Raw genomic sequence first — 12059 nt, forward strand, 5'->3', positions numbered from 1 at the left:
TTCGTTCTACTTTTCAATAGCCAGGTGAATAAAATACAGTTAAATGGAATTTGCACAACCAAATTATCCCATTGAAAACTACGGGAATGTGATATGAATTCAATTTGATACAGAAAACTTGCTGAAATCTACAGAAAAAAACAATAGTGTGAACATACTCCTAAAGGTCCCAGCTGGTTCCTATGCAGGATTTATTGTACAAGACTGCTATATTTTCTGTATTTTCTTTTTGGTGACCGCCAAGATGAGTTTTCTATCTGCCAAAATTTCTTGGAGTATGTCTTATCTTATTAAGCTGTGTCTCACTGGACATTATTCTCACCAGAAAGCAACATTTTAATATTGCCAGAGATTTCCTTCAGTGAGGGATTCTCTTCTAGATGTCTTATACATATATGTGTTCTTAGGTTTCGGTACATTGGTGAAACTGTTTGTCTTAAACTATAGATCTTATAGCTCTTATTTAAAGGAAATATACCATCAACATCAATCATGATAAACCAGGGACACTTGCTCATAGATCCAGGCTCCCTGACTGTGGTGATCTTCTTATATTTGTTATCCATAGCTTCCTTCCTTTTAAATTCACTGTTTACTATTATGCTGGGGGGAAGGGGTCGTTACCAGAACCCCTCTGTGCTGCAGTTTCATTTTAGAAGGAAGGAGGCTATGGATAATAAATCTAAGAAGATTACCACTGTCCCCATGCCTGGATCAATGAGTTAAACAAACAGTCAAACTTGTTTGTTTACTTAAAGGGCTTGACCACTCAATGCTGCAGAAAAGTTATTTGGATAAGCCCTTAAAGGCCCTACTCACTTGACCTATATTGCCCATTGAGAACACATGGTCAGACATCCATTGGGGGCAGTTATCATGGCTTGTCCACCATCATTAATAATAAGAATAATAATCTTTATTTATATATCGCCATTATATTTTGTATTGCTTTACAAATCATAGGGGACACATACTACATTACCAACAGTAATATGGAATAATAGGATTGATTCTGTGAGGATGAAGGGGTGACACAGGGTATAAGAGCTTGTATACTGGTTCAGCCATTCTTTATAAGGGAACAGAATAAAATAATTTACTAAATAAAGATCCTGCTGCTTGAACCAGCCATCAGCAGCCATCTTATATACAAGATCCAAGGTGAGAGTGACTGCAGAAAAGCCTGGAGCTTGGTGTATATCTGGTGTTTGCCGGATAACAGACGGGAGATAGGACATAGGATGGATTAGTAAAGGGACATTTGACATTTCATGCAGTTAGTGAGTATGATAGGCTTGCTTGAACAGAATGGTTTAAAGAGCACGTTTGAAGGTTGGGCGTTAGTCTGATAGTCCAGGGAAGGGCAATCCAGAGAATTTGTGCAGCTCAGGAGAAGTCCTGGAGATGTTGGCAGATCGAAGAGCACGGGTTGGGCGATAGACTGAGAAGAGGTGCAGCATTATGCAGAGCTTTGTCGATGTGGGTTATTATTTTAAACTGAATTCGGATGGAGACGGGCATCCAGTGCTGTGACTGCTATAACCTAAAGAGACTAGGGCAGTGATGGCGAACCTTTTAGAGACCGAGTGCCCAAACTACAACCAAGACCCACTTATTTATCGCAAAGTGCCAACACAGAAATTTAATTTGTGATTTATACTCCCTTCTCTGTCTCAGTTTTCATTCTTACCAGCACCTGAGGACACCAATAAAGCAGAAAATAGAAGAAATTTGGATGATTATTGTAGCTTCCCTTAGGGTCCCATAAACAGGAAGAATTGTCAGGGCTTGAGCAGGAGCTACAATGATAATCCAGATCTGTCCACACCTTCCCACTCCTCCAATAGTCCCAGGTAGAGCTGTCACTTTAAAATGGCTCTGTGCACAGCAAGTCCTGGGCTGTCTGGGAGTGCAGGAAGATACCTGGAGTCCTCTCTGGCGATGGCCTGAGTGCCACCTGGAGAGCTCCGAGTGCCACCTCTGGCACCAGTGCCATAGGTTCGCCACCGCTGGACTAGGGGAATTGACTATAACCTGCACTTGCTTCTGGTGCAGGTCATAGCAAATTTGTACCCCAGGCCCTGCCTGGGGTGGAATTAATCCGGCTGCACTGGATAGACTGGAGTATTATGCCCCAGCTCTGCATATTGAATTGTATTCCCAATTATATAATCCTCTGTCATTACCACAGAGGCGGCTTCCCTCAGTGGAAGTGTTTTTGGTCTCCTATACTCTGCAGTCAATATCAGGTTCTCACCCTTTTGGCGGTAGATTTATTTAGTGGGATATTGACCAGGGGTCACTGCTCTTCGAAAAAAATAGCCATAAAATAGGATGACATCATAAGATTGAAAACATGTATATACTGTTATGTGCTAAGTTTCCTTTCTATAAATAAGTCATTAAACTGGATGCAGAAGCTGAAGTTTTTATTAGGAGGACGACCCTACATTCAAACTTGAGGCTATTGTAGAAATCCTAAAATATGTGCACACAATGGATAATTAGGGACCTGGCCTTGAAATTTGACATTGTTTACACATTAGGAAAAACTTGCCTTTGGTTTGACCAATTTTTTTTTAAACCAGTATTGTTAGTCCTCATCTCTTTTTTGACATTTTTGGAAATTTAAAGTTATGTATAATGTATATTTTTACCACTATGGAATTTGATGGCGCTATATAAATAAAGATTATTATTATTTACATTTCATTCAGTACATTACATTCAATAAATGAGAAAAAAATACAAAAATTACTAAATATGTATTTTGTGCGGTATTTTTCTTTCTATAAAAATCTGTTCACTGTGCAATATAATTCAATTTTAACCCCTTTTTGACCAATGGTGAATTTCCAAGTCCATTTTTGAAGTTCTATGCTTTTTTAAATGACAATATCTTTACATATTATAAAAATTACATTTTTTTTCATGATATGTGAGACTTTTACTTGATAGGATAGTTTTATTCATTACATTTTTTTTTTTGCCAATTTTCCAGCATTTTTTTTTTTGCCATTTTTTTTTAATCCCTCACCAACGTGTGACTGCGGGAGTATGGAGAGGACTCTCCATGCAAGGTATATTGCAGCAAGCAGCTGCGATCAGTGTTAACACTGGCGCATGGGCACTGCCATATTGGCTTGGATTGTCGATCTGTTACCATAACAGTCTCGGGTAATACAACGACTCAAGGTTGTCTGGTTTTAACCCTTCTATTACTATGTGTAATTTGCACATTGTAACAGATGTGAAAAATCCCCATATACTGTTTCTGGGATCACTCAGACAACCTAGGGTTAAAGTACCCTAGAGGGTCACATGTCAGGTATCGCCACATCCTAAAATGTCAGACATATCCAAATATAATAATGGTTATTTGCGGCGTTTAACCCCATAACGGAAAATACCACCCAGTGTCAAAAAGCCACTTTTTTACCATTTTGCAACATAGAAAAATGTAATAAGCGATAAATAGGCCGAACAGTCCTCAAAATAATAGCATTGAAAATGTAATCTCATCTCGCAAAAATGACACCATACAGCCCTGTACACTGAATTATGAAAAAGTTATTAGCACCGGAAGATGGCAAAATGAAGTAAATGTACGAATACGTTCTAAAATCTATATACATTTATTATCGTGTGGTCATACCGACCCAAAAACACTTCTCCGGTATATTTTCTTTTGTGGCATGTGCTAATAGCCGGGTGGCAGTCGTGAAGGGGTTACATTCTTCACCGGCCTGTGACTACTAGTGAGATTCTGTTTTACATTTGTGGGTTTTGCAGCGAATGAATCTGTAACCTCTGAATTCTCTTTATGAGTAATTTTTTGTAATCATTTACACGTTGCCCTCATTGTTTTCTATGGTCTCTTTCATTTGATACTGGGGCAGATTTTTTTTCCATCGATCTTTTCAGTTTTTGTTGTAATTGTCTCAGTTACTGGGGCCACATATACAATTGCTTACACAAGTGAAGGTTCTCGTTGGGATTTCATTGATTGTGGTTAAATAATTATGAATTAGTAATGAATGATTTTGGAATTTCTGAAAATATCTTGCTCTGATCTTATCATTGCCATTTTATGGGTGGTTAATCTGTTTGGAATTTTACCTTGCTCCTATAAAGGATACGTCTATCTGTACTTAAGGATTGTAATGTATGAACCCCTTCCTAAATGTATTTTTTTTCAATCTGTATAGTGTAAAATATCTTCTTTTCAAATTAAATTAAAAGGTATATACTAAAGGGGTTGGCCACATTACTTCCTTTTTGGAATGTATGTGTAAATGTGTGTGGCAGGATATTAGGTAATTTACCAATATACATCTATTAAAAGTTCTGCTCCGCTTTCTTGATATGTAAGGTGATATCTCCTGTCTTTTACCTCTTCAGCCAGAGATTTCTGTCTATACAATGGCTGCCGCTGGAGGGTCACATGATCTTATCTGCCCAAGAGCAATCACCCTGCTAGGACCTTATTATAGTATTCATGTATAAACTAAGGTCCTGGCAGGGTGATTGTTCCTGGACAGATAGAGCTCACATGACCCTCCATCTGCAGCCATTTTATGGATAGGAATGTCTGGCTGATGAGGTAAAAGACAAGGGGATTCACATATCAGTAAGGATCCAAACACACGTAAGGATCCATCTGTTGTGATCTCTACTGATGGCAAGAAGGTTGTGCCTCCAGTCCCAAATTTTCCTTTAGCGCTTATAGTGGTTGACAGTGAGATTGCTGGCCCTACATTTTGGTAAATAGTGGATCCTGATGGTTTCTGAAGAGAGAAAGGTGACGTTGCATGCAAAAGTGACCTCCTGGCCTCACAAGGTTTTTGGGTTGACACTTGAAAACCTATTTAATGGAAGACTCCTTCACTTGAAACATGTGAACATGAGATTTGCAGAAAATTGCAATTCACAACAGTCATCAACGTTGCGGTCCACACAGAACCTTCATAAGAAACCATCTTAATGTTACAAGATGACTGATATCCTATTTGTGCACCGCAAGTACCATGGAAGGACATGTATTACTGACTATCCAAATAGCAGTGCCACATTCACACTGAGAACCTAATCGTCCTTGTGTTCTTTACTTAACAGCTTCCAGGTTGGGGATTTGGTACTTATTATCTTGGATGAACGTCACGACAATTATGTGTTATTTACAGTCAGCCCAACGCTGTATTTCCTGCATTCGGAGTCACTGTCAGCATTAGATCTTAAGCCAGGTGAGTGTGGTAAGTGTCACTCACACGTTTTATACTATATGTATATCTTACCTTAACGTAAGCTTACAGCAGGTTACCCTCATTGAATTCTCACATAATTAGTAAAAAGCCAATACTGGTTACATTTATTTCTTGGGCTTCTTGCACACGTCCATATGTTTGTGTCCTAACTTACAAAGCAGGTGATAAATTTCTGATACCTGGGACACTTAGTCTTCAGGGGAATGAAAGTCTACAAGTGCTTCACTTGAACTGAACAATGGTGTTCATGCTTGACAGCGACCCCTTCACTTTTATGGGACTACTGGAGTTGGCCATTCTGGTAACCGTGGCCAAGCGTGCTCACCACTGCTGCCCTCACATGGGTTACTGTGCAGCAGTCGCCGACCTCCGTTATCATGTGGGAACAGTGTCCCAGCAGCTGGACCGCCACCATAGAGACATCTGCACTGTCCAGTAGTCATGTACATCATATAAACGCAACCTATACAGCTTTTGGGAAAAAACTGTGTTTTTTGTTCTAGTCAGTCACATAGTCCACTAAGGACACCCATTCTCAGTATCGGTGGGGGAATAGGGGATATCTAAGCATAGGACATTATAGTAAGCATGCAATCATTTCCTGAAGCACAACTTCTCATGTTACCAGCAGATACAGCAGCTTGTGGTGCTTTTGAGGAGAAAGGAAAAGCAGAGTAGCCGCTCTCCAGGATTAGTCATGTTTACACCTCTGAGAACAAATTGGGTAAGGGGGACTGTACTATACAGTTATCTGTGAGAATTACTCACCCCCACCCCAAAAGAAAGTTCCAACCACATCCTGTAATTGGTAATGAGAAGAAGTGAACAATGACGAGCCTTGTTTTCAGCTCTTCAGGCTGGAAATTGCTCTTTTTATCTTCCTCATCTGGTTTTGTTCATAAACTGGAACTATCCAGAATATTTTCAGTTGAAATGGGTTTTATCTCACAAGACCAAACTCTTGTTGGCATAGAAAAAGCTGGTGTGATCTGTTAATGTGCAGGAGGCTCTGACCTCTCAAGGCATTACAGATTATGAGTTGGGAAATCACAGAATTATCTCCTACGGACATATATAAACAGAGATTTTATCCTAGCAGATATAACCTCTATGCAGCAGCAGCTAATACAGCCATGTATCTATGTCAACTCATATTTTTAATTTGCACTTTAAAATACTACAGGCAAACCTATGGCAGATATTTTTAGATATGTGTTGCTTCATCTTCAAGAATGTTCTTTATAACCCATGTGCTCAATTTCAAGTAGCACTTGTGTTTTCCATAAAGCATGCTGGTAGCTCGGGTGTATGGGATTACGGTGCCTTCAGCTTTCAGGGCCACTAATTTATTAAGTAATTGCATTATGATTAATTTGCACATCTGTTACATCACTGACTGTGCTGATAGAAGGTTGTGGTAATATGAGAGAGCAGCTGCTACTTCCGGTAGTAGTCAAAGGGAACATCCTTCACCAAACACCATTGTATTCCTTATTGTTAGAGCCTACCACCTCCCCAGGAATTATAATCTTCTGGCAGCATGTTGTAGAGAAATACACTATGATTTTAAAAAATGCCATTAATATTTCTATTTATAATGCATTTCTGGGAAATTCCCCTTTTAATCCAGTGAGGCAGTTGGTGCACCAGCGTTGTGCTATCATTGCCTGTAGCATTGCTATTCTTGCCGGGATTGCTCCCTCTCCATGAGATAAGCAGGAAATTCAGCGACACTAGAAGAAGGAGGAAGTGATATAGGCAGGAATAGTATCATATTGCATTTATCTACAACATGCTACTGGCAGATCATAACCTTTGTTGGAGGTGGTAAAGTCACTTTAAGCTCATAAGTCTCCACTGGCTGATTTCTAAATTTTCTTTATAGCAGTTAAATCTTCATTTTTATTTCATATGAAATGAGAGCTTACCCAGGATCACAATATGTCACCTATACACCAATAGGTGAAAAGAATCTACTCTCTAGGGGTCGTATGATGACTACACCCACCAATAACAAGAGCAAGGGTCCTATGTCGCCCATATCGCGGTAATCAATAATGTGCCTTGCTACTTCATTTCATCTATATCTACCTGGTAGAGAGGGCTGAATGTAGTGCATGACATTCTTATGACTATATATGTCTAAAATGAGAGGCAACAATCTTGTTAGACCTGAGGCACAGAGTTCCAGTCTTATGGTTCAAGTGAGCAGATACTTATTGCCCATGAATAAGTAATGAGTTGTGATTAATGTACAACCCGACCAAGAGTCCTCAGGAAACCTTGCAGCTGACTGCATACTGTTAGGCTATTTTGACACTAATTTTCAGCAAGTCCATAGCACGTCCGCCCCCTCTCCATTCTTCTGGTCCAAATTTGACAATATTGTCCTATATTTTCCACCCGTTTTTTGCTTTGTTCGTAAGCAGGAAACCTCAGAGAAATATAACGGACACTGCATAACCCCGCCCACTTCTTTTGTTGCCTTTTTTTTAACAATCCTTTTTTTTTCTGATTTGAATTCATACACCTTTACATGTTGATCTTACAAATCCTTTATTGTAGCATAGAAGGACATTTCCCCTGCTTCATCTGATTTCCTTTTGTCCCCATCTCCATTGTGTCTGCATGATACAGGATACATCTCCCGGTATTGGGATATTACGGCGGTGTACCTTGCTGTGTTAATCATACAGTACATTGAGATCTGTCATACCGCACAGGGCTGCACCGCCGAGGCTCTTGCTGAAATGACATATGACTTGTTGATATTCTGATGACATAGTATTAGCTGCTGATAGTTGTTTGCCAGTTCTCAAACATTTTAACTGTCCAGACAGAAGATTGAAGCTAATATTTAGAATATAAACCCATGTATTTATGGGTAGACATTAACCTCCAGAGCTTATGTTTAAGCTGGGGTAAAATAAATAACATAAAGCAGCAGGGGAAGTCAGGCAATTGGGAGACTAACCATAAAGGGTAGCAGTTCTAATACACATTGCTGTTATTTGAAAGACAATTACATAATCCATAATTATCCTTTAAGAACTCCTGCTGTGTCCTAAGTCAAGGTGAAATAACGTCATCTGAGGCTAAAGGCCTGAATGTAAAGAAACGCAAATGAACATTTCCCTAAACGTAAAGTTTTTAAGTTGCCGTTTTACTACTAATATCTTTCATCTGCCTTCTCCAGTCAACCTTCAATATTGTTTAAGACTTTTGCTACTCAAATGAGATAATTTTGGTGTCGTGAATTGGGCCAAATAAAAAAAAAAAAGCAAACCTAATTTCAGTTTCCAATAGCTGTGGTGGGAGAAAGCTTAGAACTAGTAGCTTAAGCACAATACAGTAAAAAATATATCAAGTAGTAAAAGTCCATTTTAAAGTTAGTTTCCTTTTAATATATATATATATTTTATATTTGAACACATTTCTAAATATATTTATGCTCTTACTGAACCAGTGTTATTGGCCTTAGTTAAAGAGATCAGTCTGTATGAAGACACACTGGCAATTTTTTGTAGGGAAGAGAAGTGCCTAAATATATTTTATCATGGGAAAGAGAACTCTGTTACAGTGCCACTTATCAAGGTAACTCCCTTAGGGCAGAGACAAAGGTGGTGGTCTCCTCAATGGAACCCGGCGCAGCAAAGACATCTGGATATGGCTTTGTCTTTTAGGCACATTTCCTTTGCAGCTGGCTCTGATTTCAGCCTTTTTATTTTAAAGGTTAAAGGGACACTGTCATCGGCTTTTATCCCACTAAACTGCTAGTACCCTTTAGGTAGGGTATGACACCAATTCTCTCTTTTATGTTAAATCTCTCCCAAAGTCATTTGCAAGGTCTGCAAGGGGTTAAGAGAGTCTGACATGAGTCACTTTCTTAGGCTGAAGATGGAGCATCACTTTAGATGTGGTGGTCTACTCTAAATGATATCATATTAAAGATAAAAATCTTATCTTTCAAATCGCATCAGGTTTGTGCTTGTGTGAGCTACATAACTGGAGTTGCAGGCAGTTCAGGACATATTTGGAAATATAAGTTTCGGGTTACAATCCAGTTTCCGCTTTTTTTAAAAAGCCATTTACCATTAGTTTTACTGATAGTAGACTGTCCACGTTGCCATGCTCGTGACCTGCACTAGGGGATGGGACCTTTATTTATTTAAGGTCCGTATTCACAAGAAATCAGAGACACTCCAACGCCTCCTACCACTCATTGGGCCACATTTATCACTTTTGTGCTCCTAAGTGTAGTAGTTGCGCCTAAATTCGGGCGCACTGTTTTGCCAGATTTATCACAAGCTACAACCATCTGTGATAAGTTAATTTCCTGCCTCTTATTAATCACTTTACTTTAACACAGTTTAGGCGCAGTTTAGGCGCAATGTTAGATTCGGACACTTACATGTGATCGTGCTACAAGCTCCTCTCTGCTTCTCCCACAGCCCAGAATGAAGATAACCCTCACAGCAGCACCCAGGTGTGTGACACCCTGCACCCAGTGACCTCCTCAGCAGTGGCTTCTCCTGGAGGGGATCCCCCAGTGCTGGTCTCCTGCTGCACCCCTGTAATTCTGCACAATATCCCCCTCAGATACACTGGTGATACTGTGCAGAATTACATGGGGGACACTTGTTTGTAGTATCTGCAAGCTTCTGCAAACTTGTGCAAACTTCTCTTGCTCTTGCTTTGAGCTAAGGTTTTGCAGAATATTTTGTAAATAGAAGGTGATGAACTGTAAATAGTCTGCAGCTCCTGTCTGTAATGTATCTAATTGTATCTATTATATGTTCCAGTGTCTGGCTGAGCTTTGCTGCTAGAAATGAGCTCTTCTGCAAAGGGGCTCAGTGCTTTCTTCTCAGATAACGCCACCTTCGAGCTGGAGTGTTTTTGCGCCCGTTTTTGCGCCTAAATGCAAAAGTCGCACGTGATGAATATCATTAGGCGCAGCAAAACATCTGGAATTGAATGATAGATGAGGGAAAGGTGGTTATTTTAGCTGCGCGGCTAATTTGACGTTTAATCGCAAAACGGGCGCAAAAATGGTGCGCCTAAACGAAAAGGCGCAAAAACAACAGAAAAAACAAGTGATAAATGTGGCCCAATGTTCACCCCCTCAAGCAGTTTATGTCTACAGGAGGGGTGAGAGAGAGAGAGTCACCCTGGTGACTTGATGCAGTTTGCTTTTATATTCTTTAAAAAGTGAGCAGAGCCAGTAATGTCAATTATGAAAGCCGGCTACGGGAACCTGCCATTAGGTAAAAATGTGTGATCCTTATGAAAGGTTCTTTTAAAATCAAATTCAGACTATGACTGTTCACGTTTTTATAGTTATATATTAGTCATGGTTTTATTGTCAGCTTATCTTTTGTACTATTGTATAAAAATGTAAAACTATTGATTTGCATTACTTCTTTACTCTTTGTAGCTTCCGGTTCCTCCAGAAGACCCTGGGTACTTGGTAAAGTGATGGAAAAGGAGTACTGCCAAGCAAAAAAGGTAAACTTTTAGTAGTTTAAAATCAGACCAGTGGGTGGTAGTGGGGTTCAGTAATTTTGTAATTGTAAGGTTAGGTGTTGGCAAACCTGACAAATCATAATAGCCACCGTATTAGTTTGTAAAATCTTTCTTACAATTACTCCTTTGGAATGGGCACTAACAGTAAGAACAAACTCCTTTTAATAGAGGTAGATTATGCTGTTTTGGAACTAGAAAGTAATATTTATCCATTTTCCTTTATTTTAGGCTCAAAACAGATTTAAAGTTCCCCTGGGTACAAAATTTTACCGCGTGAAAGCAGTGCCATGGAACAAGAAAGTCTGAACTGCCCACTTACACTACTGTCACGTACTTATACCCTGGCTTGTTTTACCCATATATATCCATAGCCTAAGCAGCTGCTCATCCTTTTTCAATGAAGATTGGAGTTCCGGTCCTTGATGGTGTTGTATAAAGACTTCTTTCTTGGGTTTTATGTTTTACAAATGTAAATCTTCCATAAAAGAGTTCTGCATATCTTCCCCCATTTTCTTTCATCCAAACTACTTAGAAACGTGGACCAAGACACGTCTGTTCTCTCAGAGGGCGGATCATATGGATAATTTATTTTTTCTTTTTTTTACATTTTTAATTTAGCCATACTTTTCTGCCTGATAAATATAAATTAGCTTGTACTTCGATGTTAAATGTTAGTTATCATTATTACCAGCATTTGTCTCTTTGTGAAACACAGGTACTGGCGCTCTTCAACACGTCCTTTATTACCCATGTAAATTTTACAGCAAAGGGGAGTGTGTATGGCATGCAGATAATCACCGTTTTATTTACTATGAGTTTGCCTCCGTAAAATTAAAAAAAAATATTTAAAAATGGGAAAAGTATGATATATATTGGAATCTGTCCATTTGCCTAAGTTATGGCTTGGTAATATCATTTAGGAAGAAAAAATAAGAAAAAAACTATTCCGGGCTGGTCAGTTACAGCTTTCCAATGCACTTTTGGTTGATTTCTTTAGGACATTTTGAAGGGAAGAATGTATACAGCACTACATGGCATAAACCATGCTTAAAGCAACCCCAGCCATACGGAAATCCTTTGTTATGTTTAATAGATCATATTGATAAAATTGTATTTTATGGTTGAGTTTCAGGCAAAAGAACTTTCATTGTACATTTACCATACTCAAGTAACAAATTATTGTATTGCAAAGACATGTAGAGTTTTAAAACAATAAAAACTTAAAACTGTAAATGTTTGAAAATCTGTCTTTTAAAAAAACAAATATGTATA

The 12059-nt window shown here is 38.9% G+C and overlaps 1 protein-coding gene across 2 annotated transcripts in view; it reads left to right on the forward strand.

The window, feature by feature from the left end:
• Window positions 1–11637, forward strand: part of RB1CC1 (RB1 inducible coiled-coil 1) — a 92040-nt gene extending 80403 nt beyond the window's left edge. The window contains exons 21-23 of one of the 2 annotated variants that reach the window (XM_072151918.1): window positions 5116–5252; window positions 10699–10769; window positions 11016–11637. In XM_072151918.1, coding sequence (XP_072008019.1) covers window positions 5116–5252; window positions 10699–10769; window positions 11016–11093 — 286 coding nt within the window. In that variant the 3' untranslated portion in view covers window positions 11094–11637. The remainder of the gene's footprint in view (window positions 1–5115; window positions 5253–10698; window positions 10770–11015) is intronic. The other variant, XM_072151919.1, reaches the window with a different exon arrangement.
• Window positions 11638–12059: the final 422 nt, after the last annotated feature.

This window comes from Engystomops pustulosus, chromosome 5 (assembly GCF_040894005.1).
Source record: "Engystomops pustulosus chromosome 5, aEngPut4.maternal, whole genome shotgun sequence".
Lineage (NCBI taxonomy): Eukaryota > Metazoa > Chordata > Amphibia > Anura > Leptodactylidae > Engystomops > Engystomops pustulosus.